This window comes from Empidonax traillii, unplaced genomic scaffold (genome assembly GCF_003031625.1).
Source record: "Empidonax traillii isolate 1590-97213 ecotype Southwest subspecies unplaced genomic scaffold, ASM303162v1 scaffold156:size1289327, whole genome shotgun sequence".
NCBI lineage: Eukaryota > Metazoa > Chordata > Aves > Passeriformes > Tyrannidae > Empidonax > Empidonax traillii.
This window is the reverse complement of record NW_020955349.1, coordinates 240,307-261,940: the sequence shown is the minus strand read 5'-3', so window position 1 is coordinate 261,940 and position 21,634 is coordinate 240,307. Positions and strand designations below refer to the sequence as shown.

General features: G+C 40.5%; 1 protein-coding gene across 18 annotated transcripts in view; it reads left to right on the top strand.

Moving 5' to 3' along the window:
- Nucleotides 1-21,634, top strand: part of ABLIM1 (actin binding LIM protein 1) — a 134,573-nt gene that overhangs the window by 76,697 nt on the left and 36,242 nt on the right. For 11 of the 18 annotated variants that reach the window (XM_027884860.1, XM_027884862.1, XM_027884861.1 and 8 more), the window contains exons 7-9: nt 8,937-9,024; nt 13,190-13,248; nt 15,630-15,692. In XM_027884860.1, coding sequence (XP_027740661.1) covers nt 8,937-9,024; nt 13,190-13,248; nt 15,630-15,692 — 210 coding nt within the window. The remainder of the gene's footprint in view (nt 1-8,936; nt 9,025-13,189; nt 13,249-15,629; nt 15,693-21,634) is intronic. The other 7 variants (XM_027884867.1, XM_027884873.1, XM_027884874.1 and 4 more) reach the window with 1 other exon arrangement.

The following is a 21,634-nucleotide window of genomic DNA, read 5'->3' as shown; positions in this document are numbered from 1 at the left end:
TGCTCTGCCTTCAGCAATCTGGAAGCTGTGTCTGGAATGGCTTTCACGCTGTGCTGCAGGGACTGGTCACTCAGCTGTCCAGCTCGGCACACCTACACAGCGCTCTTGGGAGCCAGCACAGGTGTTTTGCTGCCTGGTGGAGACAAAATCTCACCTGTGCCAGTATTAGGCTGTTTGAAAAGGCCCTTGGCACTATGGTGAAGTTACTGTAAAGTAGCTTTGCTGGTTAATTCTAATTACAGACTAATCCAACAATCTGAATGTGGCTGTAATCAGGTCCTTCACTTTCTGAAGTGTCTTTTCATGTCAGAACTCATGCTGGACAGAATGCATTCAGGATAAAGGAATGTTTAGTTATCGAATGTTTGTGAAACCTAAAGATTAGAGAAGGTATAGAAAGTCCACACCTGTGGTTATGAACTGGACCTGTTCCAGCATTGTGAAGAAATAGGGGAGGGATCTGTGTTCAAGCCTTGCCAGATACTTGCTGTTGAGGAGTTTCAAAATTAAAAAAATAATCTTTGCAATAAACAGGCTTTAAAAGAAAATTAAATGGTGGGGATGGGATTTTACCATCATATGTACCTAAAATAAAGGTAACGAAAGCAGCAAATTCACAGTTATGTTTTAACTAGATTAGAATGGAACTTAATAAAATGTAGTTTTGCTGAATTGGATTGTTTCTGATTAACTGCATGTTCAGTTAGCAGAGTTGGGTTTTCTCTGTGCATAAATCTAACTTAAGATCCTAACAGAGATGCTGTTAAAATCCTGGCAATGGGTAATAAAGCTGTGTTTGGTATTGGTTTGCTCCTCTGTACTGCCCACAGAATTCTAACTAGTCACTTTGTGCTATGGTGGGTACATTCCTCAGTTGCTGGAATTCTTTGTACTGACCTCCTGCTGCTAACTCTGTAGGTAACAAATTCTTAACTTTGGCCCTGGGTGTAGCAATAGGTGGATTTTCCCCATAAAGAAGAATGAACAGCTCCCATAAAGACTATAATCGATAGTTAATCGTTTCACCTGCATGTGCAACTTGCTCAACTTTGGGCGTTGCAGGAACTTAAGAACTCAAAGCAGAGCTGACAGTGCAGTCACAAGTAGCTGCTAGGCTCTTACTAAAGGCCAGTTGATATTCAGCTGTCATGAGGACTGTTTCTTCATGATAGTAGAGCAGTTGCACAGTTGGGGATTTAGCCTGAATCATTACTCACATCTTTGCTATAAAGACAAACTGTATTCCATGCAGTGAATAATTGCACTGCTATTGGCAGCAGCTAATGGGTATAACAATATCATGTGCCTATGGAATTAACACTAATAGGTTTCAAAGTTTATTACAGCTCATCCATTAAGGAATATACTAGCATGACATTGGCGGTCACTGTTGGAATGCTGGGAAGTATTTTTGTATAAAATCAGAAACTGGGCATGAATTAACAGTGCAAGTGTTCATAACAGCAGGGCAGCTGCGTTTTTGTCTTAGCCAAGGCAGCACAGCAATCAGTGGAAGGCTCTGAGGGTCTTCCACGTCTCTTGCAGGCATGTTGTCATTCAGATTTACAGTCACGGCCTCACGCTCCATTTCCCGCTTTCCCCCAGTCTTGTGTGTTGCAGCTCCCTCAGCTTGGGAACTGCCAGTGAGAGCTCTGCTTCCTGCTGCTCCGTCCTCTCTCGTGTTGAAATGAGGCAGAGGCTGTCCTGAGAGCTGTTTCTATCGAGATGTTGTGACAGTGGTGTAAAAAACAGCTTTAGAAGGTCCTAATTTTAAAGATACGTCTTAAAAATATTTTTTAATAGGATTTTTTCAGTGTTTAAATTTTATTACGCTTCCCTTCCTTTGGCAGTAATAGAGAATGTTATGGTAGATCCTGAAATCCTTTGGAAGCAGGGGAGCTGCACCTTGTACTCAGATGCTTTTGTACTTTGCACTCAGATACTTTTTGTATCTGAGCACAGATATTTGTAGTGACTTGCTAAACAGATAAGAGCCTGGGAAAAATGAGTGGACACTTTGGGTCAGGATGTTATTAGAAGCAAATTTTGGTCTTCAGAGTGTTTATGTTGTTCCAGCCGCTTGTGAGATCACAGAAGCCTGCAGAGAAGGAAACAATGGAATTTGATGTTACACTGAACATCAAACAGGGTCGAAGGTTCTGTGACCTCTACAAGTAATTAAAATAAAGCTTCACTGCAAGTTGGTAGGCTACTGCTACAGTTCCTGTTTTAGAATTCACAACATTCCTGAAGGGGTTTAAAAGATGAGTCTGAATTATTCTTTGTGCTGCTCCTTAGTCCTTAAGAGAGTTAAGAAATCAGGTCATTCTCCTCAGAATCATAGTAGAAATAAATATTTGAATAGGTTTGTTCATCGAATGGGCCTATTATACCTGTTCATAGAAATGAAAAAAAAAAAAAACAAAACAAAACAAAAAAGAGGGGGCTGGTTTTGCTCTTAAATGTACTCTTTCAACCACATAACAGTTTTTGTAGTATTTAATTAGTATTAGAAAAGTAAAGCTTTCTACATGTTTAATAGACGTTTGTCAGGTGACTGCTGTCAGTGGCTGCTAAGATATGTCCGAGAGTGAGCGAGTGCAGCTGTGCAAATGTAACACAACAAATATGCACTTAATTGTGTCCTTTGGCCAGCAGAACATGTCTGTTGGTAATTAGTTCTTCCTCTACCAGACCCACTGGCATGTGAGGTCTCCTGGCGGGATTCTTGTTATTGTTCTCTCTGGCTCTCGTTCACTGTTGTTCTGGAAGGAAGGACAGAACTGAGGGCATGAGTAATAGGAAATCTTAAACTCTCACATTCACCAAAGAGGAAAACATTTATTTAATCAGCCTATAGCTTTACAAGCAGTCAGAGAATAAAAGTTGATCCTGTGGGAAGTGGGGGCAGTGTTGGACTCGGAAAATACAGTCCCTGGCTTTTGAAGTACTATTGCCTTGGGGTTAATGCTGTGTGTGAGCTCAGTGCAGGTACTTCTTCTGCTGGGTTTTTGGGGCATGTTGTGTCAGCTTGTCTGCAGCTTTATATGCAGCTCCTGGGTTGGAATAATTCCTGCAATACCCCTCACTGACTTTTTTGCCACCGATGAGTGACAGTACATTGCTGACTTCAGCAGGTCCCCAAAGTGAAGGCAAATGAGCGTTGTGCCTATTGAGAAGAGATTGGAGCATCAGGGGTGTGAGAAGGGCTTGTACAGGCACTCAGTGCAGGTGTTCAACTGGTGCTTCAAATACCTCCCAGCCTTTTAAACTGCAAGAGGTCTCTTTAAGCTGAGATACACGCAGGGTGTAAGGCAGTGGCTGTGTTCTGCAACCTTTCTCACTCCAGACAACTGTGCAGGGTCATTACCCCTCCCATCAGAGAGCGCATTCAAAGCCCTCTGTAAACAATACACAGAGGCTTTTAAAATGGTTCAATCAGCTAAGGAGGGTTTGTATGTCCAACTTGCAGTCATTTAGGAGAATAGCATGCTGAAAAAGAGCTGCAAATTTAAAGCTGATGAGTCTGAAAAGATGATCGATGAAAAACTTGGTTTCTCAGTATCAACTATTATTATAGGTCTTGGTATTGTTATAATACATAACAGAGCTTGTACTTCTGCTCATGTTACTTGGGACATGTCCTTGCAGAATATGCACACCTAGCTCCCCTGTGTAGCCCATCATCCATGAATCCTGGTTACTGAACTGTAATTCATAAGCCTTAGAGAGATGATTACGTGGTTTTATGCTTAGAACTGGTCAGGAGGAAAAAAATTTTTTAATGGTTTTCCTTGGTAGTGTTTCTCCAGTGTGTATATATGACACTGAATGTTATTTAACCTGCTTTGTAAATTGGAAAACTGAAGCTCACTTTTGCTGCAGACCTGATTTCAGAGTAATTCTCTAAATCACCAGAATAAGTAGAACCTTAATACTGTCTAGTGCTGAATTATTTACATGAACATGCATGTAATGTGCATATTGCATATAATATATATATTTAGTAGTATATAGAAAATAAATAAAGTTTATATATTGCTGATCAGTCACCAATCAGTGAGACTTGCAGAACCTTGGAAAAATACTCAAATTTAGCATCCATGTAGGTACATTCATAATTATGCTTATACTGTATCTTTGGCCACTGTTCCTTCATTCTGCAGTTCTAAGGCTCTGGAAATGTCTGGTAAATGAGTACATATTACTACTTTCTTTTTAATCTAATTTTTTCTGTCTACTGTGTTCAAATGGGATTTAATCTGAGAACCTATTTTAGATATGTCAACGTGGGTAGAAGATAAATAGGAAAGTCAGAAGAGATTGTATATTGTTATAAATTGATAAATGATATTCTTTGCTTCTAGGGATAATTCAAGTGCCAGATGATTTAACAGAGACTTTATAAGCAGTGGCAGCAACATACAAGTTTAATATTTCACTTGACAATAAATTGCTGTCAGTTCATTCATTTCTATTTAAGAATTTGTATGCAAAGGGGCAGTAAAAGTGCTCAATAGTATTTTTGGTTGGTTTTAGCACTTCTGGCTAAGCAAAATCAAGGTATCTACAGCAATTAATTTAGCTTGCTCAATCTTAGTTTAGGGCCAGTCCTCTAAGGTGTGGGTCACAGTTTGTGCTTGATGGTTTGGATAGCCCTGAAAACCTCAACCAAGGCTGGAATAGTTCAGATAGGATCTTAAGAGGAATGGTGAATCAATACCTAACTGCAAAGCTAACTGCAAAGGATTTCTGGATGTGAACTTGAGAAGGGGTGAGGAGAGCTAGGCAAGTGTCTTTTTAACCCTCTTGTACCTTGGCTGAAGAGTGTTTGGGGCATATGTGCACTTAAATTATGTCACCTGTTCCTGCCATCAGGATTACGGTGCAAATACTATAATTCAGAGCACAGCAGCATGAGATCACAGGAAGCTGCACACTGGACATACTGCATGAAGGTTTAGTAGTCCTGAAAGGGCAAAAGCTGATGTCTAAAAAGTGTGAATATTTCATTGCCTTGTAGATCCAAAAGGTTTTTTAATACATTATAAATGGCTGATTTTTAGCAACCGTTTTCCCAGATGATCACAGCAAGTCAGGCATAGCGAGATTAGTCCTGAGTTAGTTGAGATTCAGAATGTTTTCCAGTGGATATTCACTGTGGAAAAGGCTCCCACTCATGAGCTGTAGAAACATCACTGAGGCAGAAAACTCGTGAAACTCTTTTGGAAGTGTTCAACAACAACTGCAGCAGCTGTGGAATGTAACTCCCCCCAAACCTCTCCAGAGCAGGGTGTGTTAGCACTGTGACTTCGCAGGGTTGTGTTATCTGGGGCGTGGTGTTCAGTCATCACTCACACTTGCCTAAAATTTGGCCAGTTGTTTCAGTGTTGGGGAAAGACCCAATAAACTTGAAATTGGTCTCTGCCTGCTTTGAAGAGATGGCAGATGTACATCATTTAATATAAGAAGTTTTTCCAGGAAAAAAGTCTTCAGAGAGGCCACAGTTCTACACATAATAATGTGATGAATTCTGGATTTGTTTATCCTATAAATAGTTTAATAGGGTATATAATAGCTTTAAAAACATGTAAACTGCTTGTAGCAATTAACAGCTGAGTACTTGAATCCAGGCTCCCTTTTTTAAAGGATCCTCTTAAAAAACTTTTTGGTAAGGTGGAAAGTAAGTGGAATGTTTATCATATGATAGTGAGAAGTGGAAGACTCACTTTTGCACTAGATGGACTGGATACAGGCTCTTTTAGGACTAAGTATGGATTAGGCTAGTAGAAGTAACTTGCCAAAATTGGTGTGAATTGACTGCAAAATAAGGAACAGGAAGCTCAGAAGCCTGGGATATGACTGTCAGAGCATCTATGGAAAACCCAAAGTGTTGGCACCTTCTAGTTATAAAAACTAAGTGCATCATTTTTTAAAAATGTAGGTGCAACATGGCCTTCTTGTTTCTTGACAAAGGCATACAAACAAAGCCAAGCAAATAAAAAGTCAAAAGAAACTCAAACCACCACACCTGAAAGGTCAGACTAGAAGAAGCGAAGCTGAAACTGGGCTGGTGTGAATGTGTGATCTTCTATGTCCACATGCCATGGTCCTCTCTACTATAGATATCTCTGCTGGATCCCAACTACCCTTCTTAAAACTACACTGCCTTAGTTGAGCATCAGGGTTCTTGGCAGAGAATTATTTCTTTATAAAATCTGCTTCATCTGATAATGGCAAGTTTCAGTCCTTTGTGTCTGGGAATTTGGTAAGCATCTCACAGAACACAATCCCATCCCAGCCGGGATATCTCAAAGGTTAATTAAAAATAATAAAACAGACCCCATAGTCTTCCAGTTCAGACTGTGTAGCTCCTTAGCTACCCTGCTGAATATCTTTAGAGAAACTACAAATTTTATTTCATAAAAAACCATATGCCTACTGAAATTTGAGCTCTGTTAAGTGACACAGTTATGCTGCAGAGATATTCTTCTGCTTGATGAGACAGTCAGAACCCCCCCCCCCAAAAAAAAAAAAAAAAGAAAAAAGAAAAAGATTCCTGTATTATTATTTCAAATCTATTTTTCAATTATTGTCTTCCTCTTTGGAGAAGATCCTTTTTGGCAGTGATTCAGCCTTCTTGGGAATTTTTTATATCTCATTAACTGGGAGCGGTTCCCAGGACATCAGATTTGCCATCATCTTTAAATCAAACAAGTCTGAAATCACTCATGACAAGGAACTCTGTGGGCCCCACTCTGCTGAAGAACTTTAGGAATGCTCAGAAGTTGGGATATTTTTTTTGGCCAAACGTAGATAAAGTTGCTGTTCTTCTGTATGTGCAATATTGTTTGTGTGAGGCAGAAAATCCAGAAAAGGATGTCTGTATCTGTTGAGTGCTGAGTTGTTTGAATTGGAGGTCTACCTTTGAATCCTCTTCAATATTTACAGCCCTAAACTTTATATATATATATATATATATATATATATATATACACACACAGCTATTTTATATATATACATATAGATATAAATATAAAGTCACTGTTATTATATAAAGTATATAAATATAAAGTAGCTGTTATTTGCATGTCTGCACTCAAGAACAGTTGTGGTTTGATGCCAGTGTTACATTTCAGGTACATTTGGAGGTTCTTAGTTTCTCTTTTTCTTAAAGTCCAGTCTTGAATGAAACTAATGGGATGGCTCAGAGGTTAAAAAATTGCTAGAAAGTGACAGATGAAGAGGACAACCAGTAATGAAACTGATAGAAAGAGAATGAGCATTGAGTGTTTTTCTCTCTCAGTTCAATATTGGGTTTGTTGCTTCAAGTCAAACATCAATTCTCCCTCATTAGCTTTTCTTCCTTGAGCAGGTATATTTTGTAGTGACTTTTCATTCTCCTTTTTATCAGAGACCCTTTTTTGTCTGGTAGCTCTAAATATGCTGTGCAAAAAACCCTAAATCACATTAGTCTCCCTGTTTCGTGGATTTTACCCCTCAGAAGCAGGAATCAACAACAAAGGCAGAATCTGAGTAAGAGAAGTGCAGGTTTTTTGCAGCTGAACGGTGAAATTTATGGCTAAACTAACAGCACATGGAGCCCTCTTCTCTGGCCTTGTATTGTTGAAATTCCTGCATGGGAATTGTTAAGTTGAAATTAAATGGTGTGGCTTTACTAAGAGGTGGGTGGTAGAGTTGGTTTTCTGGTAGCTGTCAGGTATTAAACCCATACACTTCATCCTCTCATTAGATATAATGAAAGGTTGAGTTTAGTAATATTACAGTCCTAAGTTCAATGAGGTATGAAATGGTTTTGACGACATTGTACAAGTCAGCTATAGATTAAACAGATATTTTTTCAAATCACATCTCAGTGTATAGGGAATATTCTGTGAATCCTTGTGAAAAAGGATTTGAGGTTAACTTGTTTGGAAAGCCAGGTACAATTTTTAAAAACTTTTAGAAGGCATTACTTGTCACTATTAATTAGTTGTAGGATTAATTGGTTTTCAGTTAAAAAGTCTGATGTGGACATTGCACGCTTAGTTTCTGATGTGAGGAAGCCAGTGCATTGATTGCTTTGGTCTCCTAAGGAAAAGAATTCACATTAATATTTGGACCTTGATTTTTCCTGTCCCTATAGTCCTGAAATCTGATCAGCTTTGCCTGTTATGGGTATCAGTGTATTTAAGAGACTGAATGACTCAGTGGATTTGGATTTGGGTAACAGGATCTAGTTTATTTAGCACCTTTACACCAGTACTTCAAATTCAGCTCAAGTTCTCTCTGCCAGTGTAGCTTCTGGAGTCAGGCATCTGTGAATCAAGTTAATGGTCCCAAAAGTGGCTCTAGAAACCTCTCTCCATTAGTGCCCATATCAGTAGTATCAGGAAGAAGGCCAAAAAATGAAATGGCAGGTTGAAAAATCGTTCATCGTCTAAATTCTTCTGTGACAATGGAGCAGTTGAGAAAATGTGCTGCTTGACAAAATGAGGAGGCAGCAGGTTTACACAAATATCTCCCTGCAGTGCGACATCCATTGCCTTGGACTGTTAGGGAGATGAAGATTTAAAAAGATGTGTGCCAAATCATGGAGAACAGAGGCATTCTGATGTAGCCCCTAGCCAGGAAGACTTTAAGCCACTGGTTACCTGAATAGGCAGGTGTGAAGAGGAAGGGCTCTTCCATATTGTCTTGTTTCTTACAGTGTTTTTTCCCAAGTAGTTGCTGCTGGCCTCTGCTGAGGACAGGACAGAGCTCAGGGCTGAAGAAGCATGGCAGAGCTTACATTCTGATCGCTATTGTCACATGGTGAGGGCAGTGTTGTATCATAACAGGTGAACTAGAAGGAGAAGGTCTGTCTGCAAATAATGGTCTGTCACAAAGCAGTGCAGTGCATTTGTCCCTCATGTCCCTTTTTTGTTTTTCTTTAGGCAGGTGACAAGCATTATCATCCAAGCTGTGCACGATGCAGCAGGTGCAACCAAATGTTCACAGAAGGAGAAGAAATGTATCTGCAAGGTAAGGATGTCTCCATTCCAAAACAGGAAAATCAGACTTTGGAATTTTTCTGTCACAGACCTCCGGAGTTTGTAAACCATCCCCATGCAATATGGCCAAGGAGGACTACGGTCATGTTCTCATACTTTTTCACTTGAAGCTCTTTTGCCCTGTTAGGTGGCCATAACTGTGGCTTTGCAGTGACTCTGTAGCCCAGCTGAGATAGACTGTGTTTGCTAAAGCTGTGTAGCAAAAATGAAACTTATTAGGCTGTCTCGGAATTTCACGTGCCGTTGATAGCTTGGCACCCAGACTGGTGTAGGAGAGATACCAGACAAAGTGAGGGGCTTCCCCCTGATTTCTGCAGTTTCTATGCTGTTCTGGACCACACTCCAAACTTTAAAAGGCAAAAGAAAAATTTCTAGAGGCTGCAGTGAGTTTGTTTTGAACCATGTAGATCCCATTCCTCATGCACATTGACAGAGTAACTCCTCTGGTTCTTAATCGTATTTGCCTATTTTCCTTTTATCTGGTCATGTCTCTTTTTTTTATTCCTGTCTACTTTATTTTTATGTCTTTCTACAGTCACTTCTTTCTTGAATGTTCTTTTCCATCTCCTCTTTCTTGTTAACAGTCTCACATTCTCAGGTATTGCCAAGCTTGTTTTTTTCATGATCTTTTCACATAAAACCGAACTTTTGCTTTTCCTTGATTGAAAAGTAGCCTTGATCTGAATCCCACCTACTCTCAGAGAATGTAGCACTTTAACTATTAAGCTACAGTTATTGTTATTACTTGCTGTAGTATTAATTAATGTCGGTAGAGGAATGTGTAATACCCCTTTATGTAAGCTAGAAATCAAAGTGAAAAGGGCAGATACATGCTGAGGTTTTGTATATTGCTCTTAGGTTAGAAAACTTGTTTGCTATATCTGAAAAGGACTGTAGAAGAATAGAGAAAAAATTATGAGAGGGTGATTGCAGCCATCTCTTGAAATCCTCAGGAGAGATTCTTTCTGGAGGAGTTCCAAAATAAGATAATATTGTTAAGGAATTCCTTTGAAGCTGACTTGTTTTATTTTGTAGTTTGCCCTCCCTTGTAGTCCATCTCTCTCATCTCTCACTGACCTTTTACCTTAGTCATCTTATTCCAGCTGTGCAGAGAGCTGGATGTCAAGTTGTGTAGCAGCTTTGCATTGCAGGAGCAAGAGGGCTGGCTAGGAAGTACTGCTTTCTGATGACAAATTGAAAAGACTAATTTGAAAGCAGCAGTTACAGCATCTGGCAACTGGTAATCTTCTCAGTTTCTTCACATCATAATGTGATAAAGCACAGGCAGAGTTTGAGGTGAGCATCAGTTCATCCTTTGCTGTTATTAATAACAACTGTTTGTGACTGATGCCATTTGAACAAGTCCAGCAGAGAGTGGGAGTTGCCGGGTTGATTGGGCAGGCTCTGGTTTAAATTTCTACAGATAAAAATAATACAGAAGGCATTGATTCTACTTAAACTAGGCTAGACTTTGTCCTGTCCAAGTTTAGGTGATAGTGGAGAGGAGAGAAACCTGGCTGCTTCATCTGCTGTTTTTCTCTTTTTAGCTGTATCTCTCTCTCTGTGATTGTGAATCAATGTTCCTTGTGCTCACTCCATCTCAGGGGAGGAGCAGCCTGAGTTGCTTTATTGTTCACAGGCTGTTTTCTGACTAAATAATGTTATTGCTGAGTGTGCTTCAGACTGCACTGCCAAAGCTCTCCTTGCTGAATTCAGCGTACTTTTAAGTGTGAGGATGCAAAAGCCTTTCCTGTGCAGAGCTCTCAGCTAAAAGGTATATCGTGACTCCATCCAAATAATTTTCTCTAGGGTGCAGAATAACACCATTCCAAGCGTTTCTCTGAATTAAAAATACACCACCACAACAGTGAAGCTAGAACTAAAATCACATTTTTGATAAAATCCATAAAAATACGCAGCTTCCATCTCACTTCTAATTGTCCTGTCCCCAGGATGTGAAAGTACTGTTGCTGGTATTTGCTTTGTAGGGAATAGAGGAGCCTGCTAGGATTGTGGTAGAAACTTCTATTAGAAATGTGTGGGAAACATGCAAAAGGAGAACATGGGAAAACAAGCTGTCTATCTTGGGGCTTTCTACATTAAGGATAGTTTGAATACTACTAGCAGAAGCACTCTGACTTGGCACTTCTCCAACACACAAAAATGAGAAAGAAGCAGCTCCAGAAACTTTCTTTTTCCCATTGACTACCTGGTAATACATTATTATATGGGCAGCCCAGAAGGCTGTTGCATTTCTTGTTCACTTTCAGCAGCTGCAGCACTCTCCTGTGGTGTCCCTGAAATTGTGCCAGCTTGTGATAATTACTGCCCAAAATGCAGTGACAGCTTTTTCTTTGATAGTGACGATAATTTAATAGGAAAGAATCACAGAATCACAAAAATTAGAAAGACCCCTAAGATCATCAACTCCAACTCTTAATCTAACAGTGAGGCACAGAGGAATAGGGATCATTTTTCTCAGTGCCACACGGGAAAGAAGCTCAGGGCTGGCTTTGAGAGTTGAACCTAAACCTTCTGAGTCTTTGCTCATCCTCGAGCAATGAGTGTCATGTTCAGTAAAGTGTTACTCAGATCACTTCTTATAACACGATACAGACTTACAACATGATCTCTCTTCCTCCTGAGTGGACGGGGCACGCCTGTCTCCTGATCTGGCAGGCGCTGTGGGGTCCTGGCACTGAGGCTGCTGTTTGTTTACAGAGAAGGCTGTTGGTTCACTTCTCCCTGTTGTCTGATGGTTTCCCCCTGCCAAACGCACAGTTTCTTCTTCCTCGGCTTGGACTCAAAGACAAACATCTCAGACCCTTGATCCAGAGTCACGGCGTTCTCTCCTGTCTCCTGATGATGGTTATATTGTGTACTGCTGGGAAGTGAAATGACTCCTGCTGGTCTTCATTTCTGTACCACGCCATGTAAGGGTCAATCAGAACAAAATTTCCAGGGGTTCTGACCCATACCTCCCCTGGGCTCTGAGGGTGGGGTTTCCTCTGGCTGCACTTCAGCTAACAGTCACCAGCAGGAGACCTGGACTGCTCTGTTTGGTTTGTCTGTGGGCAGAGTGAAGAGGTGATGTTCCCCCCTGCAGATAGTCAAGGCTCTTTATTGACTTTGTGGTGACTGGAATGAAGTACGAATTTGACTGCAGATGCAGTCAGTGTTAAATACCAGCATTACTTTTTGCTCCGTTTCAACTGGGCTGATACCTGCCAGCAGCTTCCCAGCAGTGACCACATTTTACACTCTGCTCCAAAGGAGAACTGAAATGGGATGAAAATGCTCCTTGCTCCTGACCATTGCTCTGCCCTTGGGAACGGACGGATATTTCCATTTTTAAGGCATGAAAGAATCCCATATTTTGGGAAACAAACGGCAGAGACCCCGACTTTCTTAATAGCGTATATAGCTGGAATATGCCGTGTGGCAACACCAGTGCCACACGTGCCACTGACCTTACAGAGCAAGGGGTAGGAGTGATGTGTGTGCCAATGGCATATGCAGTGTGCTGGGATCTGGGGGAGAGGCTCTTTCACGTGCTGCTTTGCACCACCTGCCTTGCTGGCCTCTACAGCCCTGACCCTGCTGTGTCGTGAATTTTCTGATTTTGCTTTTCATTTTGCATCAGTGCAGGGAAGAAGTAACCTGAGCGATACTTTACAGTAACTGAATATGACACCCACTGCTCAGTGGACTTAGAGTCAGAACTTCCTTTTTACATGTGGTGTAGGACATAAGGGGAGAACAGATCAGGTAACCATGGCCCAGTTCCTTTGCTCTTCCCCTCCGTCCTGCCAGAGGAACCCTCTGTCTTTCTGTTCCTCCAGCTGGTGCTCGCTGACTCTCTTGCTACTTGAGGCTGCTTGAGTTTTAATTAAGAATGTGTGCAAAGTGCTTTGGCAGCCCCAGGATGAGGCTGCTGTAGACATGCCAGGGATTTTAAGATCTTTTTGTTTCACTCGTATCTCTCATGAACTAGACGTTAATGTGAATTGCTCACGTGGTTCATACAGATTCACCACCCGATGCCATGAAGTGATTCGCTTTCATAACTGGCTTGTCACGACCAGAAGTCATCTGCTTTGCTCTGAATAAAGGTGGTGGTTTTTTTCCTCCCTCAGGTTCCACTGTCTGGCATCCCGACTGTAAGCAATCCACTAAGACAGAAGATAAGCTCCGGGTAAGCTGAATTCATGGCAATGACACTCCCTACATTTTGCACACGTGATAATTGAATGTTGTTTTTAAAAGAGTGACTTTTTCCATGTTTTTTTCGCATAGCTGTCACAACTCTGGCAGAATATTCAGTGGAGGCACTTCAGAGGTATTGCTCTGATTTTTAGGCTTACCACCTTCACATACCTGTCTCAGTGCACTGCCTTAAAGATAGTGTCATTTACTGACATACAGACGTGGCAAAGTATCTAAGACACTTCATTTCATATCTCAATTGTTGTGAGAGAGACTCTTAAGGAGAAGATATGAACAGGGCAAATGCTACCATATATCTTAGTGGGTTTGCACATCTGTGTAATTGCTTTATAGTTATCCCCTGTTCTGAGTGGTTATTTGTAGCATTTAGACAAGATGAACTCTTCTTCCTTTGCCATACAACCTAAACCTAATTTGAATGCCAAGAAGAGCCACAGTTACCCTTGGAGTCACTTCAGCATATCCAGACAAACCTTCTGGATCAAATCCTCAGTGACAATGATGCTGCACTGATGAATGCTAGAGCCTGGCTTTTTGTGTGCACCAGGCAATTCTAAGCCCTTATTCACTAATTCATCTTCTGGACAGTTTACTCTTTTTGATGTCTCAGTTGGTCTCTTGAATTTTGCTAATTTGTCAGAATGTGAGAATTAGAGACTGCATATGAATAAAATGTCTTTCAGACAGGGAAACTAAGAGGTACTGGTGTGGAGACACCTACAGTACCCTGTGGGTTGTATTCTGTGTGGGTTTCATTCACAGGGAACCACATTCTTTAGTGTTTATTTCAGTACACTGGTCTGTAAAACATCCTCTACAGAGAATTTATTATGATCGTAGGTAATGTGCAGATAAATTCTCGTTGAGCAGAGTCCATGTTAGTGTGGGCAAAAGTATAATTGGTCCTACATGGGCACGTGGTCTAGAATGGCCTAACATCAATGCAGGTACCATCCAGCATTCACACGTTGTCCTGTGCTGACTTTTCATAAGAAAATGGAAAATTGTGCCAGACTGGATTTTCTTCCTCGTTTAACAATTTGAATGTAAATTTGTCAGTGTTCTGGCCATGCTTAAGTGTCAGAACACTTGTGCTTTGTAGTAAATGGTTGGGGTACAATACCTCCCTTTCATTAGGACCCAGGAGTCTTATCAAAGCACTCCTGACCACACTGCAGCCTTTACAAACCTTCTCCAGCTGACCTTACAGATCAGTTGGTTTACTTCAGTTCCCCATGGAAGTCCCATAGTCCTCCTCAAGTATTTTCCTTTTTTCTGTCACACATTTTAACATCTCAGTATTCTTACCCCTCAGCTAATTTTAATTGAAGTGAATGAAGTAAATGAATCAATTCACCTGCAAGGCTCTTTTTAAGTGAGTTCTTGCAGGAAAAATGAAGTGAAAGAAGGTGTATTGAGAGGACATCTGAGAAATGTTGCAGCACAGCTATCCAAGGTTGTTGCCTTGTTCCTGAGTGAGAGCTTCTATGCAGAGGTTTAATATGTCTTTAAAAGGCATTGACAAATGCACCACACTGAAGCTGGCTGAGGGATGGAGCAATTTTAGCTTCAACACTGTATCACAGGTTGTCTACTCTAGTGCAAAGTCAGACACTTTAGAATCAGTTGGAGTTTGATGACTTTGACACGTGCTTCATTCTGCTGACCCAAATGGAGGCAGCAGCAAACAGGTAGGTACAGAAACAAACAAAACTGGGGGAACTATGTGCTATTCGAGCATGTCAGCACTAAATTAGGAATTGTATTTTAATTGAATTTCAGTTTCTTATGACATACATTTAGACCTAATGTGAGAATTGGAACCTGGTTTTTGAGATGACAAATAGCCACTAGGGTCAGGCCTAGATTTTCTGGTGGTTCTGCAAAAAGCCAGTGCCATTGCCTATTTGCTTGCTGGGTTTCCTTTCCCTATGGAACAAAACTAAACAAAACAAAAAGCCCTTTTGCCATTGAAGTAACTTCAGAAGTTTTCAGCAAGTTCTGTTTTCTTTTAGTAACTGAATTGTGATATAAACTAATCAGCATTCTAGCTGGTCAAGATCTGCGAAGGGAGTTCATTAAAGCAGTGGTTGCTTTAGATCTTCCCCCCATGGATATTTGTGCAATATTACAAAGCCAAAACAAACAGAAAACAGAACCAACCACATAATATATATTGCTTAGGTGTTTATTTAAAACTGTCTGGCTGTTCATGATTCTACAGTGATCAGTAAGTAACATAAGATATTAAAACAGATATTAGCAACTTGATTGAAAAAGAGCTTAACCACTGAACTGGGGAAACTGCTTTCCTTTTCACTCATTTTTCCCTTTTGTGTTTCATGACAGCATTCCTCATCTGAGTTCTTTTATCCAAAGAGTCTGGTTCTGCGCAGGCCACGCTCTGCAGAGGTTTGCTGTTGTGTTTTCATAGTGTTGATAATGATCTTCTTTACTGAGAAGATTCTTCATTACTGTCATTTGCTGCACTTGCTACTACTCCTGCCACACAGCTTTCCTGCTATCACTTGCCACCATGGGCACTGACGCTGTATTTTGCATCACTTGTTTCAGTGTTGCTTGTTAATGCTCACATTTTTTATTTTGTTTAATGAAATGCTTAAAATTAACTTTTTTTTTTTTTAGATTCAGATGAGCTTTTGGGGGCTGTAGTATTGATCTTCCAGTATTCTAGAGAGTTTTTCTCATGAAACAAAAAATTAGAGTGCAAATATGAAGCAAATGAAAATGGTGAAAAGCATCTGACTTTAAAGTGATGGTTAAAAAGAAATTGTTTTCCATGAACAGTGACCTATGTTTTTAGGAAAAAAAATCAGTTAAAAGTTAAAAGTGAAATCAGTTCCTTTTTTATATGTATTGACCAAATACACATGAATACTTTAGTGGAGAAAATGTTTACAAAATTCCAGGTTTGGACATATTCCATGTGCTGCCTGAGAGCATTTACCGCTCTCTCATCTGGCGCACATCCACATCTCAGTTGCAAGGTCTTCCCTGTCCTCTTGATTCTGCAGTAGCTTTCTACTTTCAGACTTTGTTGTGTTTGCTTTGCCCTTAAAAACACCACCCACTTCCATTTCTTCTCCTTCAGGGCAGTGCTTATTTATTAGATGTGTCTGCTGTGGGGGACATGTGGCTGTGCTGCATGCAGATGCACCTGAGGTAGTTTTCACCAGGTGATGAAGTCAGAATGCTTTGGTATGGACTAAGCACAGGTTGGTAGTGGGCAGACAGGCTGAGAGAGTCCATGCCACTGGATTTCCATTGTGTCAGTTCATGTGGCCTTCACATCTCTAATTGCAAAGTAGATGTGGTCGAATGTCAGCCAGGGCAGGATGTCTGTGTTAGACCCAATCTGCAGGATGGTCTTAGGTGAAGTTGGATCCAATGCTGTGATTAAATGGGGGTTAATGCAAGACTTTTACCCTTTGTCCTGCACAGTAGTTTAGTCACTTAACTGCACTTGAATTCTGCTCTCTGTTAGCTACAGATCTGTGTTATCAAGAAAATACAGCGTGTGTTATCCCTGCTCCTAAGAGAGCATCTCTTCAGTCCTAGGCTTTATGGAATTGGATGTTGGAGTCTAAGAACAGCAAACTGTGGGACCATTTCACTCATCTTTTAGATCAGTGTAGTGACTTTTGCATTCAGCTTAGCATGCTCGAGTCTGAGTTTCTGGCGCTGAAATCCAGGAGCTTTAGGATTAAAAAACCAAATCCTATCCAATGTATTAGAAAAATATGCAAGACAAAATAGGAGCAGCCCACGTCAAAATCAAGGAATGTTCTCTTCCTTCCTTTGTAGACTGTGTGGGATACAAATAGCTGAGGGTCAGATGAATATCCTCTTGTGTAAATCTGGGCAGTACTAAATTGTGTTTAGATTTATGTGCGGATTCTACAAAGTGTAACTCAAGGCAGAATTTGGCTTCAAGTGTTCTGCAGAGTAGACACAAAGATAGTATCATTGCTGTTACTGTAAAGGCAGGCCAGAGGTTTGAATCTACATGAAAACTGTAGATTGAAAATGGTAGGGTGAAACCCTGCAAATTCCCTGAGAAGCTTGTGTTGAATTATGTTCTGGGCTTCCCACTTTATTTTCTTGTTCTTTCCTGTCCTGTTCTTAACTGACTCTTGATGAAGACTAAGTTTGCATGAGTAGTCTTGTTTGTTTGGTACCAGCATACCTGCAGTAATTACGTGCTGCAAATTCATTCTCGTCTCTGGCGTTAGTGCCTAAAAAGGAAAGAAAAATTAGTTGTAACATATTAATACCTGTGTTTGTGTCAGTTTGAACTAAACCTGTTCACTGGTTTTGTCTTGATGCATATACAGTGCAGAGAAATAAGAAATGCATGCATTTGAAGGAAACACCCTTGTGAGGAGGAGGGTACAGTTAAACAGCAGACAGGCACCATGAATGCTCTGACACTGAGGGGCTCTATTGATCTTGTACACAGCCACTGGAAATTATTGAAATCTGTAGGAAGCCCATGTTTTATGAACTCTGGTTCCAAGCCCTAAATAACTACAAAACCTTGCAATTGATGAAGCAGGTAGTCAGAGTAACAAGTGTTGTACTGAGAAATCCCAAATTCCTTGGTGTTGCAAAGCCGTGTCAGCCTGGTAGAAGATATTCCATCCTAAACTTCTAATAGCTTATTTACAGCCGTGCTTCACTTAAAGTAGCTTCTGAGGTTTAGAGAATTTGCTTAAGCTGTAATGTTAAGTGTTATTAAGTGAAAACATATTCGTTCTTCTGCAGCTATTATCACCGCCTTGCATAATGAACTCTATCAAAAAATTAAGGCAGGTACTGTAAATGGGGACGATGCCTTTGTAAAGCAGTAGTGCATCCATTTGGCCAGATGTTCTTGGGATCAGTTTTGATCTGGTTGCCTGCACTTGTAAGTTTTTATAGAGCATGATGCTGAACATCTGTACTTCAGAATGCCAGAGCCACCACATTGTAGCGGCATTTGGATGATGTGAATGGCTCTAGGCTCGATTCTTTATTTTTCTTTTTTTTTTTTTTGAAGTTATTTATTTAGATGGTGCACCGTGCATGATGACATGACAAACAGAGGTAAATGCAGTTGAACATCTTAAGCTTTGCAGTCTAATATTAAAATATCAAGTGTATCAATTTGGGGCATATGCATGGGTGATATGGTAATTGAACACTCAATTCACAGTGAGCCTAAGGATGAGCATGACAGTCGGTAATTACCTCTGCCAGTCTGCAAATGAAACTGGTAAAGAACTTCTGCATTGAAGTCAAATGCATGAAATGAAGAACAAAAACATAAAAATAAACACTCTGTGATAAAGTGGGAAATACTGAGTAGTCCTGTAGATACTTTAGATGCTTTGTGATCTGTTTTTTTCCTTTGGCTCCTTTAATGACATGCATGAATTTTTGTTGACTGAATTTCTCTTGATTTTTTTCATATACTTCATAGAATTTCTGTATTTGGTACAGACATCCCATATTGATATATTTGCTACTGTTACATCCATTTGCGTGGAAGATGAAAGAAAAAAAATGATGACTCTTCTGCTGTCAGAAAAAGTGGAGAAAGGCCATGTACCACAAGAAAAGAAAAATTAAAGATTAGTTCTTAATAGAATTTTTCTTAAAATTTCTCTGCACAAAAGTGGCATTATGAAAAGCTCTACTTTCTTTCCTTCAAGTAAAAGAACAATACAAAAAATGTTCCAGATCTGTTTGTAGAAGGAGTGAGGCAGCTTAACTTGTTCGGTTGCTGGGAGTGTAGAACAAGTATCACAGGGCTATTGTGATGGACATAAATACCTCTAAATTATTGTGTTCATATTAAAGATTGTTTCCTTCTTCTTTACCTGTTTTTTTCCAATAATGTGTGCAAGACAAGCTCTCATGATACCTCCACATCTCCAGTGTTAAAGGTTACATCAGGGCTAGCCACTATTCCTGCTATTTACCTGTGCTCTGATCAGCTCCCCTCTAAGGTGGAATTTACACCCCACTGCAGTTACATCAACATAGAACTTGACCTCCAATGTATCTCTAGACAGCTGTTTAATGTAAAAAGTCAGGGTGGTGTTACTCAGGGTCAGGGATTCTCAACTGCTGATGAAAATGTAATGTTCAATCGAATAAAAGCCGTACCTGGTCACAGATTTTCAGTCAGGAGCTATTACAGGTCTGTTAGGAGAGGAGCCAACCATAGCAACTAAAAGTATGTCAGAGGAACAGCTTTTATCTAGGAATCTTTAGTGTGTGTTTGTTAAGGCAAGCAGCATAAATGTTTTCAAGTACAATGCAATTGTCTTTAGGGGAAAGTGCAAAAGCTGTGAAGGATTCCAGACCATATGGGAAGCAGCAGAGAAGGAAACAGCCATCTGTGATGGAAACAGCCTGTGTAATTCAAAACAAGAAACAGGGCAAAGTGAGGCAGGAAGGGTGAGAGTAGATGTATAATCCTTTTTCATGCACTGTCTTTGAGGGTATGTTATAAATGTAAGCAAGATACAGGACTGGGAGCTAATAGAGGAGCCTCAGAATTCCAGGTCTGCTTGGATTCAGCTCCTCAGGAAAGGAGCAGTGTGTGCTCAGGCAGTGGATGGCAGGATGGCATCCTGCCCAGGCAGTGTGGAGCTCTGCAGTAGGTGGAAGGTAAAACTGATGCACACAGAAATAATTACATAAAATAGAAAACTGGTTTAAAGGGTGTCATATCTGGCTCATGGCCTTATTAATGGGATGGTAATAAGGAACTTGGAGCAGAAACACAGTGAGGAAATGAGGAACAGGTGCCACAACATACCAGTCCATCTGACCACTGCTCCTGTACTCCAGGTTTAAGAGCACCTAAGAAAGCTGTTAACAGGATATGGCTGAAACTATCTTCTTAAGGTGTCTGACTTTTTTTAATAAATTCACCAAAGTGATGAATGCAAGTGAATTTTCCTTAAATGAAAAGGATATTAGCAGTTACACTAAGAGATGAGACTAAGGAGGTGGGTCGAGGGCTGAGAATTTCTGGTTTTCTGAAGCAATTACGAAAGATCCAAAGGGCCTGCCAAGTGGGAAGAAGCCATAACTGCCTCTAAGACTTGTTTTCCTACAACGTGGAGAACTGAGCAGACAAAACTCTTAAAGTATGTCTGCCAAAAGCCAGAGGTAACAGAGACACCCCTAACAGTACCTCAAGCACTTAATACTGTTCCCTATGTTGTAATGAAAACAATTGTTTTCCATAGCAACTGCAGCAAAATGCTCCATGTGTCTCCACTCAAAGAGAGTGAAATGGAAGAATGGAAGGGGGAGTAAAGTGTTTTCCAACACCAGCCAGATTTTCCAGCTTAATTCTTGTAACATTTCCATGAAACAAGTGGTTGTTGTTGGATTTTCTGGTTTGATTGCATCATGGGAGGAGCTTAAGGGCAGCTGAGAAATTTCTGTTCCCTTTTGAGATGTAGGAATTTGCAGCTACAGAGAGAAAAGAAACATGTAAAGGTCCAAAGTGTTCTCAAATGTGCTCTGGAGAGTATTTGTGACTTTATCAGTCCACAGCCACATCTGCTTTCTGTTTGATCTGAATCTTCACGGGTTTTGGTGGAACATACTCAAAGCCTTTTATTCCTCTGGTGCTCCCTGAGTGTGGTGATTTCATTTCCACAAATGAAGTCAGACAAAGCCTGCTGGCTGATCCACAATCAGGCTTCAACATTTTATATACGTATGGTTCCAATAGATTTCCTGGCTATGGAATTAAAAGTAGGAAGTCTCTGAGGTCAGTTGAAGAATCCTTTCAGGAAATGTATGCTTAGAGATAAGAAGGATCCAGTAGCCTTTTTGTGTTCACTGCAATATTTCCTAATTAAAATCGGTGAGCCAGGCTGTCAAGCCCTGTTTCTCTTCAGTGGGTGCCTGGAGGTCCCTTAGTTCAATGTCACAAGCTGATGAGGTAAGGACTGTTTACCAGGGTCTAATTTCAAGTGACTTTGAAGTCACTTTCAAGTGGCATCAGTGCACGGCTGTCATCAGAGTTATTCTGACACTCTGCTTTTTGATGGGATTTGGTTCTTTGCAGCCACTTAGGGAGCAGAAATTGTTCATGATTTCTCAGTTGCAAGTGGGATGTGGTTGACTACCTTTGTGTGTCTGCTGTGTGCCAAGTTTAGGAGCAATTGCCACAATAGCCAGAGTGACTTTTGATCGAATAGGTGTTTTTCTAATTCATCAGGTTTTCAGGATCCCCTCATCTCGGTGATAAGTTATTTTGTCTCCACTCACAAAGCGTCCCCCAGGGCATCAGTGTCTGTTTAGTCCTGAAAAAGCATTGGAAA